The sequence below is a fragment of the Limanda limanda genome, chromosome 1 (assembly GCF_963576545.1).
Source record: "Limanda limanda chromosome 1, fLimLim1.1, whole genome shotgun sequence".
Taxonomy (NCBI): Eukaryota; Metazoa; Chordata; class Actinopteri; order Pleuronectiformes; family Pleuronectidae; genus Limanda; species Limanda limanda.
The window spans coordinates 34833494-34857901 of record NC_083636.1 but is presented as its reverse complement, the minus strand read 5'-3'; the positions used below and the strand labels follow the sequence as shown (position 1 = coordinate 34857901).

Genomic DNA, 24408 nt, shown 5'->3' with positions numbered 1-24408 from the left:
AAATAAATATACCTGTATTTTCAAGATCATATCAATTACGTATATTATATTTAATTAAAAAGTTCCCTGATAGCATTCCTCATTTGAACAACAAAGTAATAACTAAGGCTACTCATCCTTACTGATCACCATTATCTAACATGCAATATAGGTATAGTTTGCAGGATAGACTCTTCAAACAAGTGGCTTCAATCTGACCCCTGTTATCTATGCACTTGTGGAATATATATATATATATATATATATATATATATATATATACATATATATATATATATCCAACAAAGATACAACAAGTTCTCCACCCAGGAGCACAGGTAATATTTATTTATTTATATATATATACTAACTCCTAGTGTTATCCTGTGCCCCCAGTAAATATTGCCTGTGCTCATGGCTGGAGAATTTCTTTGGATGAAAGCTTTTCTTTATTTCTCTCCAAAACATAAACCTAAAACTAAAGCAGATAAAGTGAAATATTTAAATTATATTCTATATTTCATGATGTTTTGTGTATTGTGGTTTGAGGGAAAAACAGGAGCTTTCAACTCTTTCAAAATAACTTTATTTTTTATCAAGGGCACTTTTTTTCACAACTGTTGTAAGTAAGAACAATATATTTACAAACTTAAAACGTATCTTTCAGGATCCCAAGACGTATCTGCTGCCAGTACTTCTATCATGCACTCAACCAACCAGCTTCATAAAACGGCTACAAACTGCCCAGGCTAAAGTCACATAATTAGTTACAAGAAAATTATTATCTGGTGGAAAACATTTTTTTGTCTGGCTGTTTATGAACTGATTACAATATAATTTATTCCCTCAAACACTGACACACATACATACAAATATAACTCTCTCATTTTCAGTGCTGGCGTCCGGACATACAGTACAAAATTTAGTTTTCTCCATTTCCCACAGCAAACGATAGTCTTTTCTGACGCCTCCACTTTGCTCTTCGGTTTTTAAACCAAACCTGCCAGAAAAGTTAGTTAGTGGTAATTTCATGCTTTTATTCACTGTACTCACAATATCTGGCAACTTTTAAATACGTATATCTACATTGAGACTATTATCAAACATCCTTATCAATGCAGACATTAAATAAAAATACAAGAAAATGCAATTATATATATTATTTTTAAATGTGGCATTTACAACTTCACAATTGCATTATTTATTTAAAGGCTGAATATGACCTTACAGACTCACCTCTACTCTCTCCTCTCTCAAGTGAGTGTGCTGTGCTAATTTCTCCCTCGTGTTCACGTCTGGATACTGGTTCTGCAGGAACAGCTCCTCCAGTGCATCCAGCTGATCCTCGGTGAAAATGGTGCGGTGACGCCTGGTCCTCCTGTGCACCTGACCGGGCAGCTGCTCCTCTCTCAGAGCCTCTCCCAGCCTGCAGGGGTTGGAGAGCATCGCCGGGGGCCATCCATACTGACAGGCGGCAGGCAGGAAATCTGATGTAAGAGAGGAGAGTAATTGATTCAGAAGACAAATCCAGCTTTTTTTAAAACACGTGTTAAAACAGAGGTGCTGGTTTAGTCTTACCTTCATGGATGTAATCAGCTCTGAATATGTCTCCACAGTGGGAGCAGTAGCAGCAGCACACACAGGCGTGATGAACAACAGTCTCTGTCTGGTCCCCAGCAGGACTCACTGTCCTCTCTTTCTCCCCAGCACCACTCGTCCCACACGTCCACCTGTCACCATTACCGTCCGGATATTTGCTCAATATGTTCTCTATAGTGAAAGGAAACTTTTGTCTCTCCGTCCTCATCACTCCATCCATCTCTCAAAGAAAGCCCAATAAAACAAAAGCAATGATAATCACAGGATATTGACACACAGCCCTTTTTGATTGTTCGGGCTCCGCTGCTCTTCTGCTTCTCCCCTTCTACAACACTGTGTCAGGCCCTTATAGTGAAATTGGGAGGCAAAAAAAATAGTAAAAACTATAATCCCCCCTGTGGACCAGACACATAAAACGGTTGAAACTTAATTCCTAGCTAATCTGGGCAGTTTTGTGAAGAGGTTAGGGAGGACGGCAGATTCAGTTAATCTTGCCTCATTCCTTTCTCCAAAAGAAATCAGATTTCACTGCATAAAATGAGAAGTGGAGAGCTCCTAAGATCCTTATTGTTGGGGTTTTAGAGAAAAGGGGATTGCTCGGTATTAGAACCCTGGATTTAGAGATGAAGGTTTTTTCTTTTGGTGTGGCCAGAGACTTGTGCATGCTGAACTTGAGGATTAGCTGCCTACATTTATTTCATGATGTCACTTTCCTATTTAGCTTTATCAGCAAATGATCTTGTGCAAATTAGTAGATATGGTCGGTAAATAAGACAACAATGCATAATGATCATACCCACTAAATAAAGAGATGCAGATGAATGAGTGACTTTTTTTGCCAGTGCTATAGTGACATGCGTGGTGTCACTAATGGGTTTGTATGTACAATATTACTTAATACAGATAAGCACAGATAGGGGCTCCTCTGTGTAGTTTGTATTCAAGATAATGCATCATGTGTTTTATCTGTGAGCTGCAGTCTTTTCAGACTGCTCTGACAATGTGCACAGCTGAGGTAAAGCTATTACAGGTTAAATTCATACCCCCCCTCAACAAATCCTGTGATTTCATACAAGGCAATATACGAATTAATGGATTTCCACAATCTGTCTTAAGCTCCGCTTATAAGGGCTTTTGAAAACAGATAACAATAAACACCATCCCATCCTTTTCACCCGGGTTTAATAGCGTCCAGATTGTTGACATATAGTTTGAGGAGCATGGGAGATCGCTATCTGCAGTTATTGTGGCTCTCAAAAGAAGGAATTGTAGCACATCCGCACTGGTTCATACAGCTCAAATTTCATTACTGGGGATTAGATTGATAAAGGTTCATTTTGTTGTTGTAAAGAGAAATACCTGGCACAAGAAGGGAAGTGAGGGAAACCACCTGCACATCAGGATCAATACAGTTTTATGGACTTTTGATTCTCTTCAATTTAATGCGATTTTCACTTGCAAACATTATTAACAGTGAAAAATGGGTAAACATTATTGCTGGTGCTCATGAAATGGTGCCGCACCACATGATTCGTCGTATACTCTCAATAACACAGCCTGAAGGGAAGTACATGGAAGACGGACAATACCTAACAACCGATTAATTTTACTATGAAGATTCTCTGTCATTATTAGCAAGATTACACAAAAACCACACCACCAGTTTCCATTAAATTCAGTGGAAGGGAGGGGAATGACTGGAGGAAGAACCAATACAATTTTGGTGCAGATCCAGATCAGGGGGTCTGTGGTAACATCTCTGTGGAATCTGGTGCCAATTTTTTAGGGGAATGATCTTTATTCACTTATCGTGCAGTTACAAATATGACTGATATAATCAAAGAATATCAGAGATTGGATACTTTGTGTTTAATGCGAGCAGTTTGCAGAACATTCCTGTGTACATTCTATATGTATCTGATATAATAAATGTATACGCTACATGTTGACAAAGTGTCCAAACACTAATTCAGATATTCTGACAAAAAGCATGATTCACAAAAGGTCAAGGCGGAAACATATATATAATAATATTATAATGAATTCATACATTTTCTGTCATATCCTTTGCAAATGCATATTTTGTACACAGTTATTTCTGGAAAATATGTGTTTATCAGGGTAAGGGTTAGAATGTGAGGTTCTTTTCAACGTAATTATCAGTGACTAACATGCCGGTTGGGACAGAGAAAAATCGCATTGCTGCTCAAATTTCAGGTCAGCGGGAGGAAAAATGAAAACATGAATAATAAAGGACACAAATCAAATCGGTACAATTCAGACAGGAGACACAGGATTACGAAATACACCCACACACTGACTGTTAGTAAATGAGCAGAGAACCCAACATGACATGAGAGCATTCACGTGTGAAAAAGCTCAGTGTCTCTGCTTACCGCTGGACCGGGGCCCAAAACCTCCTGGGGAATTGGAGATTGCAGCTGTGAGACCACGAAATGCAGAGGATCAACCTTCCTCTGTGTTTTCTTGTGCAGGGAAAACACAAGCAACATCCACACTACTTTTTACCAAGTGACTGTGGAAGCTTAAGAAAGCACGCGTCAGATAACGATCCTCTGGGGGCTGGAGAGGAATCAAGAAAGCCACTCTGTGATTGCAGAAACTCCATATCTGATATCTGTGTAAATACAAATATTATATTTCTCTCTCTCTCCACCCCCCCTTCTTTTTTTTCTCAAATCGTTTCCGTGAAATCTGAAAATGAGCTCTGGGACCTGGAGTTCAGTCTGTCTGGCTTCAGACTCACTGGGACCATGTGTTTTGTTATTTAAGCAGGTTTACGTTACCGACATTGAACTACACAGGAAGACAAATTGCTCCCATGTGCCACTGGGTTCTCGCTGCACTTTTCCACATCCTACATTCACTTTGTGAGCAGCATTTACGTCAGTTAAGGATATGTATCTGTCATTTATATTACACACAACCTTTTTGGAGTTTGTTTAAATCTTCCCTTTAATGCATTTGAATCTATTCGAGTTTACAAGACAACAGTATTTTATACTGCCTACATTGCAATAATAAGGGGTCAGTTTGTGGCCCTAAAACAAGTTGAGGAACTAGAATATGGACGGGTGGAGGAAGTCAGGTGTTGTTATCTCTTTTTAAATTACTGGAATTCTATCACAACCACGACAAACTATTTGATAACACACAAGTTCAGGATTTTACCTGCGTAAGCCATTGTAGGATCCAGCATAATTCAAAAGACTATTTAGAAATAACACTGTATCCAACAAATAATGGAAAAATTAACAGGTGTGAAAAAACTATTATGCAACTTGTCTTATATGGTTAAAAATAGCATTATTATGCATAAGACAGGCTACACTATTTCTGATAGGTATATGTTTTCTGATACCTTTCAGAGTAGAGCAGGATAAGGTTATCTAAAGCAGGGGCTCATAAACTTCTCAGCCCCCGAAACAACCCCACCAGAGACATGTGACTCCCATTATCATAAAGGTTATAGAACTGAGCAATAGTTAACAAAAACAAATCACGTGTACGTGCACATAACATTTCCTGCGGTGCTGTAAACTGACCGGCTGCAACCGATGCGGTCGCTAATCTGTCGTAATCCCCTCAGGGGTCACAAAGAAACTATAAGATCGAACGGCTGATGAGCATTTGCACGGTTTCACTTTAAATATTTGAGGTAAAACAATTATTTTTCAGCTCTTGGAACTTTTAATGAGTAAAATATATTATCAAGAATGGCTTATGAGTTTTGTTTAATTTGCAGGAAATCTTTTTGCGACTCTCTCCATTTGCGTTAAATCTTTTCTAGTCTTGATGATGACCACTCAAAGCTCTTTACAGTACAGTTTTACATTCACCCATTCACACACATTCATACAGTGCATCTATTAGCAGCACTTTGTTGTTCTATGGGGGGCAATTCGGGGTTCAGCATCTTGCCCCAGACACTTCGGCATGCAGATGGGGAAGACTGGGGATCGAACTGCCGACCTTATTGTTGGAGAACGACCACTCTACCCCCTAGGCCACACCGCCCAACTCTAGTTTGAGAACCAGTGATATAAGGGTCAAGATTCAAGATTCAAGATTCAAGATTTTTTATTGTCAAATGAACAGAGATAACATGAAGTAGTCACTGTCAATGAAATGCTTGGGTCACACACTCTCTTTAAGCCACGCTCAGTAATTTCAACCCCAAAAAATAAAATAAAAATAGAAATAGTATAAAATAGAATAAAAAAGAATAAAATAGAATAACAATGAAATAGAATATCAAAAATTTAAAATAGAAAATAAAATATATACATCTAAATATATATCTTTACAGATGAATGTTCAATTTGTGCAGTAGTGCAAATATTCAAATATGCTTGTTATGGTGCTGGTGCAAACATACAAATATTCCAGGGTGCTGGTTTGGTGGAGTATTGCAGTTGGTAACCACAAACACTTTTTACAGTTGAGTTTGAGAAGTGGTGAAATAGCCTGTTCATCCCTCTGGTATCATAATGATATAATGTAATGATGCAAAGATGTGGGTTTAAATCTCTTTTCAACCCCAAAAAATAAAATAAAAATAGAAATAGTATAAAATAGAATAAAAAAGAATAAAATAGAATAACAATGAAATAGAATATCAAAAATTTAAAATAGAAAATAAAATATATACATCTAAATATATATCTTTACAGATGAATGTTCAATTTGTGCAGTAGTGGAAATATTCAAATATGCTTGTTATGGTGCTGGTGCAAATATACAAATATTCCAGGGTGCCGGTTTGGTGGAGTATTGCAGTTGGTAACCACAAACACTTTTTACAGTTGAGTTTGAGAAGTGGAGAAATAGCCTGTTCATCCCTCTGGTATCATAATGATATAATGTAATAATGCAAAGATGTGGGTTTAAATCTCTTTTCTTCTCCCACAGTGAAAAAGAGAGTGAGGGAGGCCTGTGTGCGGTGGTGCGCCCCCTGGCGGCAGTGGCCCAGTGTAAGCGGCGGAGCGACGCGGCACCGCACCGCCCGCCCCGCCGCGTCATTCCGCGCAGCGTCGGGGCGGCAGCGGAGCGGAAAAGGCGGGAGAAGAACGCTGCCGCTTCCGCGTCCGCGCAGCCCCGCACGCAGCAGCAGCGAGACGTGCAGGCGCAAGATGGACGAGAAGTTGATCTTGGCCGTGTTCAATTACCCGGAGCTCTACAACGTGACTCTGCCCAACTACCGGTGCACGGAGAGCCGCGCACACGCCTGGAGGAACATCAGCCTCCTGCTGGATCTCCCGGGTGAGGAACTGTGTTCGTCCCAAAACTTTACTGACACTTGTAATGTGCGAGGCGGCGTCACCGTGCACCGCAGCGCAGAGGGTGGGGGGGGGGGGGGGGGCGGGGGTGAGGGAGCGCACATATGTGTGTGTGTGTGTGTGTGTGTGTGTGTGTGTGTGTGTGTGTGTGTGTCGGGTGCTGTTTCCGGCGGGTTGGCTGTTCTGGTTGTTTTAGTTCCGCGGGGGGAGGCAGCTCGGTGCCGCCGCAGCGCCGCGCAGCCGCCGTGCTAGCGGTAGCTACCGCCGCTGCCTCGCCTAGGCCGCGCTGCGCTGCACGGTACAGCACGGCACGGCACGGCACGGCTCTGCGGAGGAGGAAGCACTGAGCCTCGGTCGATCGTCAGGGTGAGATCACATAGCGAAGAAAACACAAAGTGAGAAGCGTCGGGTTGTGTCTGTGTCCCGGGTCAACATGTCAGTGTCCCGGGTCAACATGTCACTGTCCCGGGTCAACATGTCAGTGTCCCGGGTCAACATGTCAGTGTCCCGGGTCAACAACATGTCAGTGTCTCGGGTCAACATGTCAGTGTCAGAGAGCCAGAGCAGCACGTGGTGCCCGGGTCCTGGAGAAACTCATCACGTGGTGTCAACTTCAGATCTTTGAGTTTATCTGAGTGAATTATTCTCTGGGATTTGAAGTTGAATAACATTTGAATAGAGAATTTATTTTCATTTATCAAGATAAGCAGGTAATAATACATTTTAAGGGGAAAGTTAATCATGATAATATTAAACTTTATGTACAAAGCACCTTTCAAAACTTAGTTACAATACTTAAAATTCAACAAAAAAGTTGGAAGCTAATTGAAGGTCACACAACAGTAGAGCGTGGACGAGAAATATAAAATGATAAAAACATTACTTTGTTCAAATGTCAGTTGTGAGGATCTGCTGACCTGTTAAATTAATTTAAAAATATTTGTTTTGTGTTTTATGCAGTTTCGACTTAAAGGGACTCTTACCTTTGTTGCATTTTTACACTTTTTTTGGATAAGGTTAAATTGGTATTAATAAGGTAATGACACTCTAAAATGCAAGACAGACCCACCAGGAGTAAAAACAAACAATTATTTCACTCTCATAATATTTAGTGAAAACTTCAACCAATAAAATTCTTCGGACCGAAGGACCTTATTGGCCGACAGACCTGTCTGTTTGCTGCATGGACATGCAGGTTTTCCGTCTGCTTCTTGTGGCGCATTCGGGCCCGCGTCATCAAGGCATGTGAATGTAAATGTATATAACTTACCGAATCCATTGCTTTGGTAAACAAAAACTCACGTGGGTGCGCGGAGGCAGTAGCTTGTTAGTCTGCTTGTAAATAAAGTTTCTTCAAAAAAACACCGCGGATGGGAACGAGGGGGTGGGGCATTGGAGGAAGGCAGGATGATTTGAATGTGCTGTAATTCTCGAATGCAACAAAGGTAAGAGTCCCTTTGAAGACAATATAATGGACCTTTTGTCAGTTTTCAGACATCTTATTTTATATGTTCAATATTAATCCATTTGCTTTTTGTAGCCAAATTGTTATTGGTTTATATATTTTTCCACCTTTTAAATAAATTATGGAGCTTACAAAATAAATTTTATATAGAAGTATAAAGGGAATTCAGAAAGCACATACCTCCGCCAAGGCCCATCAGTCCCTTAATGGGACCACATATATATATTCAATTCCCCTAAATATGCCTGATTTTATGTCAAGAGCCATGTAAAATTACCAAAAATGTTGAAAATAACTTTAATATCCTAATATCAACAATCATAATAATGAACACATCATGTCCAGGTTGCTTCCTTTTTATTATTCATTGTTCTGTTCACTGTGAGTCATCATGAGAATCATGACTCTAAAATTTCTCTTTCCAGCTGAGGAGTGCAAAAGAAAATGGAAGAACATGAGAGATCGCTACCTGAAGGAAGTCCGAATGGAGATCAAAAGCAAGAAGCAAGGGGAGGTCGTGCAGAGCCGGTGGAAATACAGACAACTGATGAAGTTTATCGCACCCTTCACCGGGTCAAGAAGCGGCGTGGCGGACATCTGTGGCAACGAGGATGACGACCACGACAACCCTGACAACGAGTCTGGCAGCATGGAGGGGGAGAGCACGTCATCCGAGGTGGTCCGGGCGCCGCAGTCCATCATGAAGACCCCCGTGAGCCAACCTGACCTCAAGCCCCAGGTGGCGTTTCTGACGCAGGTTCCTTCAATGTCCCAGGACACGCAGATGGCGCAGCTGGCTGTTATGGCCAAGCTGCCGCCAACCTCTCAGACCACAGCCAATAGCAAGACCGGGCGGAAACGGCGCCTGATTCAAGAGTCACTTTCGTCGCCTTCCTCTCAAAGTATACAGTCCCCGACAAAATGGCTGGTCAAAGACAATGGCGCCTCGTTTCCCACCAGGCCCCGGGACGAGGATGAACTATTTCTGCTGAGCTTTGTTCCGGCTCTCAAGCGACTCGCTCCACAGAAAAGGTGCGAGACAAAAATAAAGATCCAGCAGATTATGTACGAGGCCGAGTTCAACGTGACACCGTCGGAATCCCAAGAGAAAAACGCAAAGCAAGAAACACAGAACTGAACCAAACCAACATTTTTTTTTTGTACTTTATTCTGTTTTCTATAAACGTCTTCCACAGAATGACCAAAATATCGATTTTTCTTTTGTTACAGCATAAAGTGGTTTAGTTGAACATCTTTTTTTCCATGTGAAATAATTCAGAGTGAAGAAAAACAAAACGTATTCTACTTCTCAACAGAGTATTTAACTTTTTAACACCACTTCGGTTTGGTGTGTCTTCATTTGCATATTAACTGAGCAAGTAAGGCTTGTGTGAGTGACACCTTCATAGGAAAACAGATGATTCACATCTTTATTCACATTACCTTTTTCTGTCAATAGTCTGAATTTACATTTAGAGAAAAGATTTCACGTGAACAGACCAAGTTCTCTCTACTCTGCAGTAAAGTATTTAACATTTACTTACAAGGACATACAATAAACTGAGCAAAATAAAAATGTTAAAATTTGGAGATAAATACTGTTTCATAGTTTAATCTTTCAACTGCATCGATGGAGTTTTAAAATCCAAAGACTGTCCGACATTGTTTTGATTCAACAAAGCATGTGACAGATTTTGGTAAATTTCAACAAAAAGGTGTAATTTGTAAGATCAGGTAGCATTAAATTAAATAAAGAACATTCTAAGTACATTAGTAAACGAACTGATGACGCAGAGGAACTACAGACTCATAGTCACTGTTTAATTAAAAGGCGTCTATTCCCTGAAAACATTTTGACATGTTAGAGTAGGAAAAGCACAAATTATCTTAACCATCACGCTGTCAGGGTTTAAAGAGGAGGGTCCCGATGAGCTGTGTCCCTATTCAGGGACCACATCCTTCAGCTCGGCCTCCCTAGACCCCAGGGGTCCACAGGGGCCAGGCTGAAATGACTGTATGGTCTCTGGAGGATTTCCAAACTTTCCTGAATTGTGACATATCAGCAACATGGTAGACAGTACCAATCCTGTCCTTTTCCTACTAAGACAAGTCCAAATGTCCAGTGTGAAAGCCCCCTGACGTCAAAGGCAACCAATCTCACATGGTTCACCATCAAGTTGTTATTCTTAGATTAGCACTCATACATTTATTTTCAAAAAAACTGTTTTGCTCTAATCTCACATGGCTTGTTGAGAGAGAAAAAAAATCATGGAGGAAGAAAAACCTGCACGGAGGCAGAATCCAATTCGCACATCACCGTGACGACGACGAGCCTTCCCGTCTCAACCTGGGCAGATCTCCTGGCCGCACCCCCACATGTTGTTTTCCTGCACATTCATGCAATCAGCAGCCAAAACATAATCCCCAGCGCCACAAGCAGGAAGAGTCGAGACAGAAACTGCTCGTCCGTGTGCTGGGGCGTCCCGGGTGCCGCTGGGGAACAAGTTTGACAGTTACACGACATGTTGTTGATGAAAGATCCATCATGGTGATAGTGACGGGTGTAAAACATAAATACCTGGAGGAGGCCTACCATCATTGATGTTAAACGCCGTAGCAAAAATACCAAATGGAAAGGCGCCGATTCCAAACGACATTTGGAAACCCCCATCTCCAAAACCAAACCCTTGAAATCCCTGTGAAAAATAGGAAAATGTTTGTTGTATAGTCACGTATGAACAACACCTGACGCACAATCTACTGTACGGTTTGTCCGATGTGACGCAACAGGCGGTACAACTTGTGGTAATTCTCCAGAGTCGAGGCTGCAACGCAACACAGTGCGATTAATGGATCCCAGAGGGAAATGTTCTTTTGTTAATGAATGAACGACAGGACTGCACCACAGCACCTGCGTCATTCCATGTAATCATTTCATCATGAGATTGCTCGACCGCTAATATTTCAATGAGAAAATACACACTGCTGCGTCACATGGTTGAAATCCAGAAAACAAAAAGGTACAGATCTGGCATGAAATGATCATTCTTATTGGTACAGAGAACTTACACCACGGTTTTCTGGTTCAGGCCTTTGCCCTTGTGGTCGAGGAGGTGTTCTTTCTCTATAAAACAAAAAAAACGCCATCATGAACAGTTCAAAAAAGTTATTATTCTCAGTCTCTCTTAAATATTACATTAAAATCTGAGTGGAACATATTCACCATTGCAGTACTAGGGGGAGGAGGATTGTGATGACTCAATACATGAAGTTTAGGGTCAGTCTGACCTGTACAACAATACCAACCTGGGGTCCTGTTGACCTGTGCTTCCCCGCCCATATAAGGGGATGACTTTGTCTCTACTGATGCCAGCTTTACACACCGGGCACACTTGTTTGCTCGGTCTGGTCTCCAGCCACTGAATCAAAGACAAAGACGAGTTAAAGCACCGCCCTCTCGTTGGCATTTGCAAAATGAGGAAAAGGGAAGTTTGACTTACCTGATGCAAACATGGCCAACTGATTGAGAGGAAATGCAACCGGGGGCGAGAGGGGAGAGATGTCGGAAAGAGAAGAGATTTGATTAGTGAAACACACCCACTTTATCTACTTTTAACAAATGATTAACTAAATAAATACTTTCACCACTTAAACCAGACCAGATGCTCAGACGTGACTGGTTCCCAGTGGACAAAAGTGGGTCAGATTATATTTGAAGAGGTGGATCTAGCAGCATGTAAAGATATATATTTAGATGTATATATTTTTTATTTTTGATTAGAATAACTATTTCATTGTTATTCTATTTTATTCTTTTTTATTCTATTTTATACTATTTCTATTTTTATTTTATTTTTTGGGGTTGAAATGACTGAGCATTGCTTAAAGAGAGTGTGTGACCCAAGCATTTCATTGACAGTGACTACTTCTGTTATCTCTGTTCATTTGACAATAAAAAATCTTGAATCCTGAATGAAAGCAGGGCCGGGTCTAGACAGGCATGTATGAGGGGGCAGCCACAAATCTTGAGGGGGCATTGTGCTTTATTATATTATTATTATTATAAATTGGGATTTAGTTTGAGGGGGCACAACATTTATTTGAGGGGGCCAGGCCCCCTCTTGCCCCTGCCTAGACCCGGCCCTGAATGAAAGTGACTGAGATAATAAAATTATTTAGATGTATATATTTTATTTTCTATTTTAAATTTTTGATATTCTATTTCATTGTTATTCTATTTTATACTATTTCTATTTTTATTTTATTTTTTGGGGTTGAAATTACTGAGCATTGCTTAAAGAGAGTGTGTGACCCAAGCATTTCATTGACAGTGACTACTTCATGTTATCTCTGTTCATTTGACAATAAAAAAATCTTGAATCTTGAATGAAAGTGACTGAGATAATAAAATTACATGTGTGTGTGTTGTGGTGTGTGATTACGATAAACATGGTCAGTTCGTAGTAAAGCAGATGTAAACATGTCCTCGTGATGGTTGTTGTTGACATTAGCTAGGGTGACCAGACGTCCTCTTTTTCCCGGACATGTCCTCTTTTCGAGACCTAAAAAATGCGTCCGGCAGGGATTCCAAAAACGTCCGGTATTTTGCCTCGTCGCAAAAAAAATATTAATAATTTTTTTTTTTTTTTTTTGCCTCGTCGCATATTTGTGTTTCTGGGTCTTTCACATAGCCTATTAGTTATTTCGGCCTTCCAAGTTCTGGAAATGGTACCACCCTTACGTTCCACCTTCTTGCGCGAGCTGACTGTAGAGAGAGTCTGTCATTGTGCGACTGATCTCAGGGTTGCCAGAGCCACGATAATTATCCTCCAAATACGACTATTTTGAGCCTTTGGAACGTTACTTTGTCATTTCCAATCTGGCAACATTGAGCACCTTGCCGCTTCCACTCCGTGCGCTGTTTACAACAGCACATTACATCTGTAGCCATGCCTAAACGTAAATGTAAGTTCACGGACGAACTAAAAAAAAAATACCCATGTTTTCGCCTCGGCCGTGATGCTTCGGAAGCTGAGTGCATGACATGCAGAGCAGGCACTTACGTGTCAGTGGCAAATAAAGGTGGCAGCGATTTGGAAGCTGTGCACCCAGTACAATTTCAAAAACATGACCTGCAAGGACTTTCATACCTATTTGATAGGCAATCGCCAACTCCTGGGTGAGATTCAGTCTTCAGAGAAATATGGCCAACCACATGAGGAGGACTGAAAAGTGTCTTAATTTTCTTATTTTAATATGTGGCCATATAAAGAATTTATTATTTGGAATATTGTATTTGTTATCATTATTGCTTTAATATATGAGGAGGACTGAAAAGTTTCTTAATTTTCTTATTTTAATATGTGGCCATATAAAGAATTTATTATTTAGAATGTTTTATTTGTTATCATTATTGACACATTTAAATGCCACAAAAAAGATTTGTTTTACATTTGCACTTTGCAATTTTGTTAAAGTTCAATAAATAGATGTTCATATAGTCATTTGTGTAATTTTTGTCATTTCATTTGTGACATTTGTATGCATTCACATGGTCATGGTGCGGCATGCTATACACTACACCTCCCCACGCCAACCCCCCCCCCCCCCCCCCCCCCCCCCCCGCGACGAAGTGTCCTCTTTTTTACAAACTCAAATCTGGTCACCCTACATTAGCCACAATGACGTTTTGCTAATAAACAACATGATGTAGATTAGATAGATTTTAAAAACAGTCTCGGTCAATCTGGACCCTGAACTGTGGCCTATTTACCCGGACTGACACTGGGGAGGTGGGCTCTAGTTTGAAAAGCTTTAATCAGTCTCTACCAGACCCTAACCTAAACTCCGACCTACCAGAAGAGGTGTCCGCACAGGCTGATCACTGCGTCCTTGGCGGTGTCCAGACAGATGTTGCACTCGAACGTGCTGTCCTGGTTGCTGCTGTCCGCCGCCGCCGCTGCCGCGCTGGAGCCGCTGGACCCGGGGCTCGGGTTGTCTGTGGCCGCGGTGGAGGGGCCGGAGGCCGGAGGAGGAGGTGGAGCGGGGGCAGCGGTGGCCATTTAAAACCGAGATCCTCTTCGAGCTGGCAGGTTCAGGTGGAGGTGACTCCGCCGGCAGCACCCGGGGCTTCACAACACACACATGCGGAGGTCCAGGTCGGAGGAGTGGTTTCTAAAAGACACTTTAATCCCGCAGGTAGCAGGAGAGCTAGTTAGCTACGGAGAGGCTAACGTGTTAGCTAGCGGAGCCAGGCGACGGTCTAACCGGAAGCACCGCGGAGATAAACACACACAGCAGCGGTGTTAGCTGAGTGGGGGGGGTGGGGGTGGGGTTCAGTGAATGATCCGTAACTTGTAAGGAGTTGTGACGACTTGGTCCCAGCTGATTGCATCACACATCCGCTACACGGACCCGGAAGTAGATCAAGGGAGAGGGGTGGGTGTTGCTCCCATAGATATATATAAAGACTAGGTGTCTCGTTCGACGGAGCCGGACACCACATGGCGGCCATCTTGCCAGAGGTTGCTCGCTCACCCATAATATTGTGTTGGTAGTGGTAAATAACCATAACTTGCTCAATTTTCAACCGATTTTGAAACGGTCTGGTTTGTTATAAACGTCGGAGATGTAGTTATGATGACACTGCATAAATTATGAATAATTATGTTATTTTCTAAAAAATGTAATAATTTATGCAGTGTCATAACTACATCTCTGACGTTTATAACAAACTAGACCGTTTCAAAATCGATGTTATGGGTGAGCGAGCTGCCTTTGGCAAGATGGCCGCCATGTGGTGACGTCCGGCTCCGTTGGCCGGCAACGCAGACGAGACATCTAGTCTTTATATATATCTATGGTTGCTCCTGCCTCCCTCAGTGTTGACAATCAGGAGGCTCCACACAGCACACAGCTGACAGGCTAAACCTGCAGTCATTCACCACGAAGTCATTCCGCTCACATTGTGACACCCAGAAAGTGTTTCATTTGTCTGTTCCTTCCTCTTTACACACAGTCTGTGGTTCTTACTGCAAAGAGTGGGGGCGGTGCAACAGGGTTACCGACACGGGGACGCCGAGCTCATTCAAGAGTTTATTGTCATATGCAAAACCATTTCATTAAGCAGTCGCTTGCAATGAGATGCTTGGGTCACAGGCTCTCTTATAGCAATGCTCAGAATAATAAATTACTCGATAAAAAAAATATAGAGAGTAAAACAAGATAAAGAGAATACAAAAATTCAAAATTCAAATAAAATACACATATCTAAAATATATATATATACACCTAAAGATAGAAACAAGAAAAACAATAGTGCAAGTGTGTGCAATAGTGCAAAATGCAATGGTGCAAATAAAGGGCCCTGAGAAAGCTTGATTTTGGTGCAGAGCCTATTTTACAGTTGCTCAAGGTCTAACTTCAGAAAACAGCTGCTCACTACTGGGAAGAGGGAGAACGAGAGAGCCAAACGCACCGCAAATTACAAAAAGTAACTTCATCAATTTCACATCACATGAGCTGCAAAAAGTCCCGACACATGCAAATACAGAAACGTGGGATGGGAAACAAATTGGTAATACAACAACTAAAAAGATTCCAGGAGCTCCCCAAAACAGTGATGAACCTGGCTGTAGTAAAATGATTTGTGAAGTTAGTGAAGTCTGCTACTCGTCAGTGGTGATGGAACACAGTACACCATTTTTATAGAAATATTAACATTTAATATCTTTATTTAGTTTACTAAACACAAATACACAAATAAACCCAAAAATAGCATATTATTTCATATTTCATATTGGAAATGTATAGATTAGAACGATAAATAATTTCTAATAACAAGATAAAAAAATACATTTTCTTTTTCTTTCAATTAGTTACATATTTGATTTATTATACATATTCATTACATTCAATTTATTCTGCCTTCCACTTTATTTAAGTTGCAATTTAAATCTGTTCGCAAAAATTATAACACAAAAGAAATTCAGTTGTAGACATGAAAAAAATCTTAGAAATAAAAATCATCTGAATCTGAATATTTTCTTAACAAAATTGAAAGACACTAAATTAATGCCAAACAAATAGCCGATAATCTGACAAAAAAGGTATATATTTATTGAAATTCTGGAGACTATTGGTACTTGGTGGCGGAATACGCTCTCAAAGTGCCATCTTAGGTTTTGATCACTTCCATTGACCTACACCTTGAATGATTGAGACCCACTGTACGGAAATCCTCAGCCATTGCCTCCTCCATCCTGGATGTCAGAGACCTTTTCAGGGTTCGTTTAAAGTCGTTACCAACGAAGACGTACAGAGCCGGGGATATGAAGCAGTTTGCTGCGGCCAGCGTGGCTCCCACCGACATTCCGGTTTTAATAACCTCCAGGCTGAGGTACTTGAGGTCCAACTCCAGAAGAACAAAGGTGTGGTAGGGGACCCAGCAGAAGAAAAACGACAAGATGAGCGCAGCCATGATTTTGTACGGCTTTGTTGACTTGACGGTCAAAGTGTTGAGCTTCACACCGAGCACGGAGCAGCAGACGACAATTATTAGGAACGGAATCAGGAACCCGCAGATGAACCGAGACAGGACAACCGCCTTGTGTCTGGAGTGGTCCATATAGCCTGTGTAGCACTGAGTGACTGAGCCGTGGACTACAGTTTGCCTGTAGATGAGTGAGGGCAACGTTAGGAGCGCAGAGAGGAGCCACATGAGCACAACAACTCCAACTGCTTTCTTCACTGACCGGTGGTTATGTGACCAAATGGGGAATAGAATCATCACGCAGCGATCAGTGCTGATCAGAACCAGCAGAAACACACTGCTGTACATGTTGAGAAACAGGGCGGAGGAGGTGAACTTGCACAAGAGCAGTCCGAAAGGCCAGTGCAAGGTTATTCTGTAGAAAACCTCCAGGGGCAGAAATACACAGAACAAAAAGTTTGAAATGGCCAGACTGATGTACCAAATAGTGATCACCGTTCTTTTCATTTTACATCCACAGATCCAGATAACGACTGAATTTCCGATGAGGCCAATGACAGTTATAAGGATATTGAATACCACTAGAGCATGTGACAACGAAGAATGAGAGCTGCTGATATTCATGAGTACGGTAGGGGTGGCATTGACGTTCTCAGTTTCATTTTCTGGCGTATAATCCTCATATTCTTTATAATCCACATCCATGCTTGTTTTCCTGTAATATTAAGCACAGAGTCTTGTTTCCATAAACACATAGATAATTATAGCAGTTTTACTATTTAAGCACAAAGAAAAACCTTGAGATTATCATATGAAAGAGGTTTTAAATACTCACGTTTGTGTCAATGTGGAAGCGATCACTGTTCTGATGCCTTCGTACTGAAACACCCAGCGGCTGGAAGCTACTTCTCTCTTCTGCTTCCTGGGCAGAGTTACTGACTTAAGGTAAAATGAGGAAAACAATGAGATATTATTACGCAATGGAACAAGTTAGTTTCTAATAACTAGTCTGACTCATTATTGAAAACGTAGTTTGTGTTTGATGGTGACACCATTTAAGGAGTTTAAGAGGTTTTATGAATGAGGATAAAATAAATATAAAAGTTTGTTGAGTCTTACAACAGCCCACTGATGTAATCTCACATTGGGATCCCCTTCACACAGTAACACAAAAAGACTCATTGACCAAGGGTCTGTAGAGTCCCCCTTTAAACTCACGTATCATAATTTTGCATTTAAAACTAAATTAATAATTTGTAAAGAAAAAAAACACTCTCTCTCTATTTTAATATGAATCACTATCCGTAATTGTAGCTATTGTGTCTTTAATCAGTTGCGCTGAAAATCCCCATCAAGTATTTATGGCCTTAGTAAGCATTTCTCTGTAGTTCCCCAAAAAATCACATGATCCATTTATGCAATAGCACTGACCTTTAAACATCCTTATATGTGACACGACTTTTGTTAGCATTGCAAGACGACATATAAGGGTAATTTTATAAGGTAAGATAAAACCATGTTTAAAATTGCAACCAAAAGTTTTAAATTCACATTTATATTTAAAAATCATTACCATATTGTAGTCATAATCACTACAACCGAAGTATACAATGTGATAGTACTAACTTTGCAGAATAGAAAGAAAAAAAGAAAACATATTGAAGGCCACAATCTTTATCTGATACAGAAACATATTAAAAACTATATAAAATCTAATAAAATAAGTAAAAGTTATCCTATTAGAGCAGGATTCTGATGAAGAAATAAAGAACATCTTACACAGTCTTTTTTAAAGGTTCAGTGGGTAAGATTTAGGCGACAGGGATCTATTGGCAGAAATTGAATATTAACTAATCCTAGTGATGTTTTCACGAGTGTGTTTCATCTAAATTGTACGAATTATTCTTTTCTTTACCCATCGATGGATCCTTTATATTCAAATTCTTTATATGTAAACCGGAACTTGTCTTCTCTACGGAGGCCACCGTGTTTTTCTCTTTCATTATTGGAAGGGGAAGGTCAGGTGAGGGGTATTCAGCTGCAACATGCAACTTCCCCAACCAGCTGTCACTAAATTCTACACACTGAACCTCTAAGATAAGATAAGATAAGTTAATTCTTTATTAGTCCCACAGAGGGGAAATTTACAGCGTCACAGCAGCCAGAGGGGAGTCAGGAATAAACATCAATTAAGTCATAATAAGGAGCATGCAGTATTTATGATAAAAGGATATATAAGTAAACCGTAAAAAATATAAGCAGAATCTTGTTTTATGGCCAAGCAGGTTTACACATACAAGGAATTTGCTGAGGTGTATTTGTATGGAGGACCATACATGACATAAGTATAAATAAATAAATCAATAAATGTAGATATAAATACAGAAATAAATAAATAAATAAATAAATAAAAAAGGAAATAAATTAATAAATACAGAAATAAAAAAATAATTACTAACAACCGAAATAAATAAATAAATGTCTTAAATATATTTGCACATTTATTTATTCCCTGATTTATATTTTTCACGTTTTCAATCACCTTATGCTAATGAGAAAGGCGGGCCTAACCGCAGTCTCATGCAGGATTGGTCACAGGAGTGTAATGATCCAGCCTTTCAATGCTGACTGGTGTCCAGTAGCTGTTTGCAGTGTTGTGCCAGTTCACACTTAAAATGAACTAGTTCAAGTTCAGAGGGTTAGTTCAGGTTATTTTTTATTGGGATGATTAAGGTGTCAGTAATCCTGACTGTGAGCGTCACGTCTCGTGTTCTCCTGAGCACAAGGAGAGAGCAGAGAGGAGGAGGAAACAGAAACTCCTGCTCGGTACAAACCACCTTCAGCTTCTGCTCTGCCCATGAAGCAGCTGATCTCTGAGCAGATGGGACCAGAGAAACTCTGTGTTTTCACTGTTTTACAAAGTCACTGAGAGGCTGCATCGAGGTGACGAGCTCAAGTCTCAGTTTTTGTCTCTGTGCGAGTGTGTGGCACTGAGGGGTGCAGAGCCCCTGTGCCTGTGTGTGCGTGTGTGTATAGCTCAGTTGACCAATCCTGCTCGAGACTGAGTTTGGGACCTCCTACCTCATTTACATATGAGACAATTAAATGTGGAATTAAATAAATGTTGAAATACATAAAAGTTGCGATAGATAAATAAATAAATGAATAAATGTGTTAAACTTATTCCCACATTTATTTCAACTTTTATTTTTTTCAACACATTTATATTTCAACATTTAATTGTCTCATAAGTAAATGAGGTAGGAGGTCCCAAACTCAGTCTCGAGCAGGATTGGTCAACTGAGCTATACACACGCACACACAGGCACCGGGGCTCCACCCCTCAGTGACACGCACTCGCACAGAGACAGAAGCAGTGACTGAGATTTGAGCTCTTCACCGCGAAGCAGCCGCTGAGTGACTTTGTAAAACAGTGAAAACAGTGAAAACACCGAGTTTCTCTGGTCCAATCTGCTCAGAGATCAGCTGCTTCATGGCTCAACACTGCAAACAGCTACTGGACACCAGTCAGCATTGAAAGGCTGGATCATTACACTCCTGTGACCAATCCTGCATGAGACTGCGGTTAGGCCCGCCTTTCTCATTAGCATAAGGTGATTGAAAACGTGAAAAATATAAATCAGGGAATAAATAAATGTGCAAATATATTTAAGACATTTATTTATTTATTTCTGTTGTTAGTAACGTATTTATTTTTATTTCTGTATTTATTAATTTATTTCCTTTTTTTATTTATTTATTTATTTCTGTATTTATATCTACATTTATTTATTTATTTATTTATTTATTTATACTTATGTCATGTATGGTCCTCCATATATTTGTGCAAGTAGCTTAAAAACTATAAAAAATAGGAAAACAAAAATAACCCTATAAGCACCAGGGGAGGGATTGAACAATAGGTTGTAAGTAAACACCAGAGACTGGATTGTGCAGTTAGAAAATGAAAGAAAGAAAATGGAGTAAAAACCATTTTGTAGAAGTGACGTAGAGGACAAGTTATAAGTCGCAGGTTGCAGCAGTCACGAGAGGATGTTTACCCCCAGTGTTGTTTACCTGCACAGCGCATGCGCACGCCACGTCAGTGTGACCCCGCCCCCTGGCAGTGACGTATCTCGCGGTCCGGGCTCTAGCTGCACTTCTCTTCCGAACTGCGTCACTACTGCTCCGCTCTCCAACATGGCGACCACCGTGATGAACAAGTGTCTCAGTCCTCTGGCTCTGCTCACCCGCAGGCTCTCTGCCCCGGAGTTCATCACCCAGTGCTGCTACCACAAGAAGGTAACGACACCCAGCGTGTGTGTGTGTGTGTCTGCGTTGGTGCTGTTAGTTTGTGTGTTTGTGTGTGTTGGCTGCGGTTTGACCTTTGTTTACAAACATTCCCACGGAGAAGTTGCTGTGCTGCGATGGAGCTAGCCACAACACGCTAGCTCACCTAGCAGGAATGTTTATTACAAAACAGAACAAGCCTTATTAGTTAATTAATCCATCTGTGTGTGTTATGACCTTTATCCGAGTCCAGGTCTCGTTGATTTAATCAGTTATATCATTAGGCCATTACTGTTACATATTGCAGGGTGATGTAACGACACCAAATTACTCTTAAGCTGGTTTCGGCCTGTGTGAACGTGAAATACTCAAGTCAGCTGTATTCAAAAAGAATCAACCAGTCGATCAAAGTGTTATATAATAAAAGACATAAAAGAGAAGTCCAAGTTTGAAAAGGTTAAACAGTGAATAAACCCTCAAAAGCGTGAGAAAACATGTGGATCTAGTCAATAATGGTATTACAGGTCGTAAATTATATTCTATAAGGTATTCAATTAGTTTTAAAATAAAATGTTACCCTAAACATGTCATAAGAATAAATCTGCTTCCATATGAGCTTCATCTAAAACCGAGGGGAGTTTGACAGATACGGATACATGTGACTTAACAGCACAATAAATAAATTAAGTAAACATTATTTAATCTGTTAGATAGTGGAATACTAAAGTAAGGTCACTTATCTGCCCTTCAGCTGTCCACTGCCACAGCTTTGAGACCTGAATCACATCCCATTAATAGGCTTTAAGGGCCGTCAGGATGGTGAAGGTGCACATTGTGTAAGACTACATGAGAACGTTCTGTAATACATGCAGGAGAGCTGTGTATTTATTCTTGATAGTGAAGCACATTTTGTGTCGTGAGTTGTGGGAATCAGAATCTTACAAACATTTAGGTTGAGTTGATTTATGCCTGTAAACAGAGATGGTTTGTTATCCCTTGTGTTTGTGAAAATATAACAAAAAGCTCTAAAATAAAGATTTTTAATAAAAAAAATGGTCCTTACATCATAACAATAAATATAAAAAGCTGAAAGTCAGTTTTGAAAGTGAACAAAAAGAGAAACATCCCAAAATCTCACATCACATGAAATTTGCTGTATTGAATGACGGACTAAGCCGCTTCGTGTTGTCCTGGTCAGAGTGACTCAGCAGGAACTGAGGAAGGAGGGGGGGTGCAGGAGTTGGTGTAGTGGACAATGACGTCCAGCCCTAATCTGTTTATTTCAGTGTCCCTTACACAATGGAGGAAATGCATCGTTGTATAACAGCGATAAACACGATTTATAGACATTTTGTGATTGTATCATAATGGGAAAAAAACATTCCAGGATGCTGCTGATGTCTGGGCTCTTCTGATTTATTTCGGTGTTATGATTTACTCTCAAAATTTTCCCAAGTCCCACCCTGATTTTAATTCCTCTCTTTCCTCTGAAGGTGGTGGATCACTATGAGAACCCAAGAAACGTCGGCTCGCTGGACAAAAACTCCAGGAATGTTGGGACTGGTTTGGTGGGAGCTCCAGCCTGCGGAGATGTAATGAAGCTCCAGGTACCATGGATGGATGGATCCCAGCCTTTAGTGTGCATAGACAGGTTTTAGAGATGGATTATAATAACAAATCACAAGTGGCAGAACAACACAGAGAGCACTGATAGACTAAATATTCTTATTTCACCAAGTAGCTGGCTCAAGTCTTTGACTAATAGTTTAACAGCTATAAATCATTTCCCTGTTATGATTTAGGCTAAACACGTAGTTATTACTTGGCTCATAATGAAATGATCACTTTGCAGTAAAACTATGAATTCTCTCATCCCGATAGATTGAGGTGGATGACCAGGGGAAGATTGTGGATGCCAGGTTCAAAACCTTCGGCTGCGGCTCTGCCATCGCCTCCAGCTCTCTGGCCACCGAGTGGGTGAAGGGCAAATCTGTGAGTGATAACAAAACAGACATGACTCTTGTTTCCCATTTCTTGTTTTCTTCTTCTGCCCACTGACCAGCAAGGTTTTTGCTCTTTATTTTTCAGGTGGATGAAGCTTTGACAATAAAGAACACTGACATTGCCAGAGAGCTCAGTCTTCCTCCGGTTAAACTTCACTGCTCCAGTAAGTCTTCGGCAGATTCCTGTCATGATTGTCTTCTTTTACAAACTGCTCCACTCGTGTATATTCACCCTTTATTTCCTGTTCCCCTTCAGTGCTTGCAGAGGATGCCATCAAGGCTGCTCTGGCTGACTATCGCCTCAAGCAGCAGGACGACCAGCAGGAGGCAGTCAGGGCCAGCATTTAAACCCACCTCCACTTGCTTCCTGCTGCCAGGGAGAGAAGTAGCTGTAGTTCACCTTCCTACAGTACTGAAACACGCACACACCAAATACGTTGATAACAAGTCCACCATTGTCAACCCTCTGTAGCAGTGGTACACCAGGCTTAGTCTGTGGCCAGCCCTGCGCCCTCTTACCCTTTTAGCCTGTCACTTAAACGCACAATGTGAGCACTGCTGTGAGCGGTTGGTACAAAGTTGAGCCTTATTTTTGAGATTGTGAAATATTTTAAGATTGTCGAGCGCGAGGAGAGAGTCGTGAAAGGTGTGATGGAGATATCGATTAAAGCTAAGAGCTGATTATGTATCCTGTCTGCACCCTAAGCTTTGACCTTTAATATATATGCAACCAAGCGACGTTGCTAGAAACCATGAAAGGGTCCACTGGTTTTGAGTGTAATATATGTAAGTATCTAGAAATGATTCTGTGAAAATCTGCAATAAAAAAAATCCTGAATCATCTTTTGCTTTGAGTGCAATTAATGACTTGAAACCTCCTGAATAATAAGATGTTTTTCACGTTAAACATGCAGGTATCTTATTTAGTAAATTATGCAAAATCATAATATAGTAGTTATGGATGTGGATCACTCGAATGAAATGCGTCTGTTATAAACACTGGTTATGTATAAGCTGTAACATGTCAAGGTGGGATTTAGAATTAAAACCGATGCTAAAAAGCGGTTGTCATAAATTATAGTTATAGTTCTTAAAGTATTTAATGTTTATGCACTGAAGTACAGATAATGGGCCACATAGGACTACATGTTTACTAAAGTGACCCCCCCATCCATCCCTTAACCATAACACTTGTCTGCTTTGAGGGTCGCTGGGTGTCACTCAGAGACAAACAACGACTCACACTTAAATAATTTAGAGTCTCCAATTAACTTAACGTCA

General features: G+C 40.6%; 5 protein-coding genes across 8 annotated transcripts; 2 read left to right on the top strand and 3 right to left on the bottom strand.

The window, feature by feature from the left end:
* Nucleotides 1-901: 901 nt before the first annotated feature.
* On the bottom strand, nt 902-1990 carry LOC133005644 (homeobox protein goosecoid-2). Its single transcript, XM_061075429.1, is given in 5 exon segments — nt 902-979; nt 1216-1466; nt 1558-1905; nt 1908-1956; nt 1958-1990. Coding segments are annotated over 5 exon segments (759 nt in total).
* A 4713-nt stretch (nt 1991-6703) lies between these two features.
* On the top strand, nt 6704-9902 carry LOC133004160 (uncharacterized). Of its 2 annotated transcripts, none has more exons than XM_061073912.1 (2): nt 6704-6861; nt 8769-9902. In XM_061073912.1, exons 1-2 carry the CDS (start codon nt 6732-6734, stop codon nt 9479-9481), a joined length of 843 nt encoding a protein of 280 aa, XP_060929895.1. In that variant the 5' UTR covers nt 6704-6731; the 3' UTR covers nt 9482-9902. The 2 variants fall into 2 exon arrangements, with proteins under 2 accessions (XP_060929895.1, XP_060929896.1); XM_061073913.1 differs by lacking the exon at nt 6704-6861 and adding an exon at nt 7184-7244.
* Nucleotides 9489-14666, bottom strand: rnf185 (ring finger protein 185). 2 transcript variants are annotated; one of them, XM_061073914.1, is made up of 6 exons: nt 14200-14666; nt 11844-11862; nt 11650-11762; nt 11413-11467; nt 10922-11039; nt 9489-10836 (listed from the first exon to the last, which is right to left on the bottom strand). In XM_061073914.1, the coding sequence occupies exons 1-6, from the start codon at nt 14403-14405 to the stop codon at nt 10739-10741; spliced, it is 609 nt and encodes a 202-aa protein (XP_060929897.1). In that variant the 5' UTR covers nt 14406-14666; the 3' UTR covers nt 9489-10738. The 2 variants fall into 2 exon arrangements, with proteins under 2 accessions (XP_060929897.1, XP_060929898.1); XM_061073915.1 differs by having other exon boundaries at nt 10937-11039.
* A 1645-nt stretch (nt 14667-16311) lies between these two features.
* On the bottom strand, nt 16312-17740 carry LOC133007653 (chemerin-like receptor 1). Its single transcript, XM_061075747.1, has 2 exons — nt 17670-17740; nt 16312-17549 (listed from the first exon to the last, which is right to left on the bottom strand). The coding sequence occupies exon 2, from the start codon at nt 17537-17539 to the stop codon at nt 16520-16522; it is 1020 nt and encodes a 339-aa protein (XP_060931730.1). The 5' UTR covers nt 17540-17549; nt 17670-17740; the 3' UTR covers nt 16312-16519.
* Nucleotides 16738-23970, top strand: LOC133007669 (iron-sulfur cluster assembly scaffold protein IscU-like). 2 transcript variants are annotated; one of them, XM_061075749.1, is made up of 6 exons: nt 16738-17460; nt 20920-21136; nt 22618-22731; nt 23006-23116; nt 23213-23291; nt 23384-23970. In XM_061075749.1, the coding sequence occupies exons 1-6, from the start codon at nt 17438-17440 to the stop codon at nt 23473-23475; spliced, it is 636 nt and encodes a 211-aa protein (XP_060931732.1). In that variant the 5' UTR covers nt 16738-17437; the 3' UTR covers nt 23476-23970. The 2 variants fall into 2 exon arrangements, with proteins under 2 accessions (XP_060931732.1, XP_060931731.1); XM_061075748.1 differs by lacking the exon at nt 16738-17460 and having other exon boundaries at nt 20697-21136.
* The last annotated feature ends 438 nt before the right edge of the window (nt 23971-24408 follow it).

Coding starts and splice junctions, on each gene's coding strand:
- LOC133004160 (XM_061073912.1), top strand. CDS start 6,732: ATGGACGAGAAGTTGATCTTGGCCGTGTTCAATTACCCGGAGCTCTAC. Junction 6,862..8,768: donor CCTCCTGCTGGATCTCCCGG/GTGAGGAACTGT, acceptor TTCTCTTTCCAG/CTGAGGAGTGCAAAAGAAAA.
- rnf185 (XM_061073914.1), bottom strand. CDS start 14,405: ATGGCCACCGCTGCCCCCGCTCCACCTCCTCCTCCGGCCTCCGGCCCC. Junction 11,468..11,649: donor ACAGGTCAACAGGACCCCAG/GTTGGTATTGTT, acceptor TTTGTTTTATAG/AGAAAGAACACCTCCTCGAC. Junction 10,837..10,921: donor TGATGGTAGGCCTCCTCCAG/GTATTTATGTTT, acceptor CTTGTTCCCCAG/CGGCACCCGGGACGCCCCAG.
- LOC133007653 (XM_061075747.1), bottom strand. CDS start 17,539: ATGGATGTGGATTATAAAGAATATGAGGATTATACGCCAGAAAATGAA.
- LOC133007669 (XM_061075748.1), top strand. CDS start 20,888: ATGTTTACCCCCAGTGTTGTTTACCTGCACAGCGCATGCGCACGCCAC. Junction 23,117..23,212: donor AGTGGGTGAAGGGCAAATCT/GTGAGTGATAAC, acceptor TTTATTTTTCAG/GTGGATGAAGCTTTGACAAT. Junction 23,292..23,383: donor GGTTAAACTTCACTGCTCCA/GTAAGTCTTCGG, acceptor GTTCCCCTTCAG/TGCTTGCAGAGGATGCCATC.